This window comes from Corylus avellana, chromosome ca5, assembly GCF_901000735.1.
Source record: "Corylus avellana chromosome ca5, CavTom2PMs-1.0".
NCBI lineage: Eukaryota > Viridiplantae > Streptophyta > Magnoliopsida > Fagales > Betulaceae > Corylus > Corylus avellana.
Window position 1 is genome coordinate 33,121,741 of NC_081545.1, and position 5,097 is coordinate 33,126,837.

At 43.2% G+C, this 5,097-nt stretch overlaps 2 protein-coding genes across 2 annotated transcripts in view; one reads left to right on the forward strand and one right to left on the reverse strand.

The window, feature by feature from the left end:
- The window catches only part of LOC132182194 (ethylene-responsive transcription factor WRI1-like), a 2,363-nt gene extending 158 nt beyond the window's left edge, over positions 1 to 2,205 (forward strand). The window contains exons 2-8 of the mRNA XM_059595381.1: positions 8 to 26; positions 167 to 175; positions 298 to 386; positions 493 to 566; positions 666 to 716; positions 804 to 880; positions 1,247 to 2,205. Of these exons, the coding sequence (XP_059451364.1) occupies positions 8 to 26; positions 167 to 175; positions 298 to 386; positions 493 to 566; positions 666 to 716; positions 804 to 880; positions 1,247 to 1,812 (885 nt within the window). The 3' untranslated portion in view covers positions 1,813 to 2,205. The remainder of the gene's footprint in view (positions 1 to 7; positions 27 to 166; positions 176 to 297; positions 387 to 492; positions 567 to 665; positions 717 to 803; positions 881 to 1,246) is intronic.
- A 513-nt stretch (positions 2,206 to 2,718) lies between these two features.
- LOC132183428 (uncharacterized) lies at positions 2,719 to 5,091 on the reverse strand (the record flags this gene model as incomplete). The annotated part of the gene is made up of 1 exon (XM_059596864.1): positions 2,719 to 5,091. A coding segment is annotated over one exon (1,995 nt), but the record flags the coding sequence as incomplete, so codon positions are not given.
- Between the last annotated feature and the right edge of the window lie 6 nt (positions 5,092 to 5,097).

The following is a 5,097-nucleotide window of genomic DNA, read 5'->3' on the forward strand; positions in this document are numbered from 1 at the left end:
AACACAGAAGAAGAAAGGGAAACAAGGTACGTAGAAAAACTTTTCACTCTTGCATTTTTTGCTTGGCTTCATGGATTTCTTCTTTCCAGGATACGGATGGGTTTTTTCTAAATTTTTTGCTCCTCTTTTGTATTCTGCTCTGGAATTGATTGTTGGCGCCCAACAGTTTACCTTGGTAAGTACCTTTTCTTTGCAGTCAAGTTAAGATTTTCCAATTTTGTTTTGTTTTATTCTACTACTCATTTTGCACGTGGATTACAAAGAAAGTGAAAAGTTATTTTTTCCTGAACTTTTCAGGAGCTTATGACGAAGAAGAATCAGCTGCAAGAGCTTACGATTTGGCTGCCATTAAGTATTGGGGGACATCAACTTTCACCAATTTCCCAGTAAGAATGACAGTATATGATTTTTTTGTATGAAAATGTTTAGAAGGTTAGACAGCCAAAAAAAAAAAAAAAAAAAATCATTTAACATCCTTAATGCTTATTGCAGATATCAGATTATGAGAAAGAGATTGAGATAATGCAAACTGTGACTAAAGAGGAGTATTTGGCCTCCTTAAGAAGGTATAGGACTCATATACATATTGTTAAGAATAGACTTCAATTTTCACTACCATTGCCTCTCCTTAATTAATAACATGGTTTGGGTTTTGTTTCTTTCAGGAGGAGCAGTGGCTTCTCAAGAGGTGTATCCAAGTATAGGGGAGTTGCAAGGTGATGCTCAACTTGATGAAACTAACTTCTTCAGAATATTATTAATTGAAAGAGAACCATCAAAGTAATTTTGGTGAATTAATGCAGGCACCATCATAATTGCAGATGGGAAGCAAGAATAGGGAGAGTTTTTGGAAACAAGTACCTCTATCTTGGCACTTACAGTGAGTTACAGACTTTTAATAATTCGAAGAACTCATGAGCGTCTTGTAAACCATACTCTATATAAATTATTTATCTTCTCAATACGGGATCATGGTGTTACAATCTCCCATCTTAAACCACTGATGCCCTCATCAGGACTGCGTCATATATATGGTGTTGATAATATCATGTGGCATTACTAGGTGGCTTTTATATCATTTGTAACAACTCAAGAAAATCGCTAATCATATCTGCACTATCACCCTAAAAAAAACTAACACAAATGTGATGAACGATTTCTCTGAATTGTTACAGGCAATCTCAAATGTAAAACTGACAAATTAGGATTCCTCCATTTACCTAAGGCAATCCTTGTCTCATCACAGGTACCCAAGAGGAAGCTGCCCGTGCTTATGACATTGCAGCAATTGAGTACAGGGGTGTCAATGCTGTGACAAACTTTGACTTGAGTACATATATAAGATGGCTAAAGCCAGGAGCAAACACTGCAGCAGCCGCTCATGAACCACAGGCCATCACAGAGCCTCAGACAGTGGCGTCCCCAACCAGCTACACTCCAAGAGAGGAATCCAAATCCTCGTTCTTCCATACTAATCCTCTGCCCACTGCAGACTACTTAGACTCTCCCCCTAAGCAAGAAGTGTTCCAAAGCAAAATTCCTCTTAGCTCATGCAGTAAGTCGTCCTGTACCACTACTGCACTAGGCCTCCTCCTTCGATCTTCAGTATTCAAGGATTTAGTGGAGAAGAATTCAAATCTCTCAGAGGATGACTCTGATGGGGAAGAGCCGAAGAATATTCAAGCACAGGTAGGTAGTGACGATGACTTCGGTGGGATCTTTTATTATGGAATTGGTGACATCCCATTTGTTTGCGCTTCCGCTGGAGATGGCATAGAGTTGCAAGAAAGAGAACTACACTTCGTTTTCTGAATGGCCCCATGCAACAACAGCATGACAAGCTTTTGATTAATCAACCAGCCAGGTGCAGTACAATGTTTTTTGTTGGAAGATTTTAGGAACAGATCGATCGTGTTGAAATGGTGTCTGCGTGAGTGTCTATATATATATATATGGACATAAGTTGCTATTTACTTGTAATTAAACTTCACTACCACTTGGCCCGCCAAATGTACATGTCATAATACACCAATGCACATTTCAAGATTTGTCACTTTTGACCTTCAAAGTGAGCATTGCTCTCCGACTTGAAATGGCAAGGATGTGTTCTACCCGTGTATATGATACTATGTCATTTACAAATTTGCAATTACACGACAACATATTTTACAAATTGAATCTTAAAAATGGGATGGAAGATCAGTGAGAGAATAAATAATCAAAGAATAAGAATTTTCCACCTTTAAGGGGCTTGGGAAAATCTCAATACCAGACCAAACCCAAAAACCAAGAGACATTAGGATAATTCGATTAATGCTGCACATACTTGGACGAGTTAGACACCTGGACTCAAATATGTGGTGTAACTAGCACCAGTTCGACATCATGGTTAAAACCAAAGTTCTAAATGCATAACTCATACGATCTCATCAGATGCTATATATATATATATATATATATATATATATTATCATCACCATCAACAAATAATGAGTATGTTTCCGTTTTCTGTGCGTGAGATAAGATGTATATTTCCGACCCAAATTCAACTTCCCCCAAAATGCTATGTACTAAAAAGTTCACCGGGCAAGTCAAGTAATTAGAGCATAAAACTCACAATAAGAAGAATCCATAAAACAATATAAGCAACAGAGCAAAGTGCCAGCTCGTACAGCAGTGAATGTTTGGGGCAATCTGAGAATATAGGTTCAGTGAAGGTAGCAGCAAGCTAAACTTTTCCATACCAAAAGGAAAAATATAAACATTCACCAAGAATATCATTATTAGTTTTATAGTAGTCACCTAGAAACAAAACAAGAACAGCAAAAATGCATAAGAAACACCATAGAAGTTCCACCAGAGTGCATCTTGCTAAGATTCATCCAGTAAGTCAAGAAATTACGACATGCAACTGAAAAATATTTAGAACTTAGAAAACAGTTTAGCAATAGGGCCAAGTGCAAACTCAAACTGCCTCAAATGTTTTGATGAACTGAATACTAGTTTCTGACCTCTGACTTGCCTCTCTTTCAAAATACATGTGCTGTAGCCTGTATTGCATTCAAAAGATACAAACTTTGGCTCCTCTGAAGAGCGTCAAAATTGCTTTCTTTTATTTTTGAACAGTTTGTCTCTTCTTGCATAAACATAAAAGAGCGCTAGGAAACCTGCTGCAGACAAAGAAACTGAAGTCCATGGAAATGGTGGGTCCTTGAAGCATACCAGTGATGCCTCCAGTTCTTCTGAAGCATGATAGACGAGAGAGTGGATGGCATACAGATCATGATCCGAAGACCTCACGTAGTACAAAGCCATCTTGAAATCCAAATGTGACAAAGCAGAAACTGCTTTGTCAAGCTTGTACTTATACAAGTTCCACCTTTGTATGAACTCAGCATGCCGACTCGGTTTAAGCAGCTTCCTATCTCCACCATGTGCAGCAATGGATTCAATAACGTCAATGGCACTCGTTATACTGTAATTCAATGATGTCAAAAGAATATTCCTCCTAGCTGCATCCTTCTGCACAAATGACATCGATGAAATCTCTGAGAATGGCCCAAAGGGAGTCTGCCCTACACTCCATGTGTAATCCACCAGAGTACTATTATGCCTTGGGCTCCACAACAAATGGGTAGGGGACACTCCCCACATACTCTGCAGAATCGAACCAACAAGCGGCCGCTCAAGCTCCCTAGTCTTAGTAAACACATGACGACCATTACAGCTATAATCACTCACAGTCTGCGTGTTCTTTGTCCTCACTGCAATAACCATATCTTTGAAAGCAACTGACTGGTGATACCGGTCTAGCAACAAGAGCATATGGTAATCCAAATCAAACACGTAAACCGGAAGAACCCTACCGAACTCCTCCTCTGGAATCCCCGCCACCCTCCTAAACTCGTCGGCCGAGTCAGTCAAAATCTGATGCAAACGCTTCGAGTCCAAATACTCGCTCACAATCAGAGTATAATTATCGAACAAAAACCTCGACGTATATGAATTGATCGACCTAGAAACCGCGAACGAGCAAATCGGACACTCAGAAAAACTCACCTCATAAGTCTTGAACCTCAAGGACTGATCACCCAACAACAACCCACCCTCATTAGCCTCATCCATAAACGTCCTCTGAATCTGTTTCCAATCCAAGCCACTTGAATCCCTTCCGCTCTCCGATCCATGAAAATGTATAAACTGAACTACCAACGATGTCTCAAAAGGAACAGGAATTCTCAGAGAGGGCACAAGAAGTACCTGGTAGGCGCTCCAGACCAGGGACGCCAGGTCCCTCAGCAGCGCCTTCTGCGACTTGGGGCGGCCGTGGAGGGCAGCGAGCGGGTGAAACTCGCCGCGGGGGAGCACACCGTCCCCGGACAACGCCGGGCCGTAATCGACCGGTCCCGCAGCCAAATCGATCCAAAGGTACCGATCCTTGGCGGTCCAGAGGGTGCCGAGGCAATTGGTGAAGCCAGGGGAGGAGTCCCCGTGGGAGTAGGTGTAGGCATAGGGTTTAGATTGGTTGCCGAGATTGAGGAGGTAGAGGACGATTCCGTCGGGGGGCTTTTCCTTGTCGAAGTCGTCGCGGAGGTGGGCGTCGATGGAGGAGAAGGGGATGGGGAGGAGAGACGAGCGGAGGGAAGAAGGGGTTTCGGAGATTTGGGATGAGAGGGTATGGGAGAGGAGAGTTGAGAGGGAAGTGGGGGAGAAAGAGACGTCGAGATGGAGGGAGTGTTTGATGGGGAGGGTATGGGATTGGGTGGGGAAGGGGGAGATAGCATGGAAGTGGTGGAGGGGTTGTGAGGCGGAGGAGAGGAATGAGGAGAGGAGGGAGCGGGAATCGGGGGGAAAGGATCCGACAAGGCGGATGTGGAGGGAGACGGGGAGGGAGAAGGAGAGGAGGGAGGAGACAATGGAGGGGAGGTGGGGTTGGGGGAGGTGGGAGTAGAGCGATTTCCTTAGGGAGGACGGGAGGGAGAGGTAGGAGTCGTTGGTGGCCTGCGGGTCGTTTCTGGATTGATGGCTTAGGAAGTAGTCTAGGCCTAGAATTGGGGCCGCCGAGATGGTGGTGGCGGCGGAGAGGAGGAGAAAGAG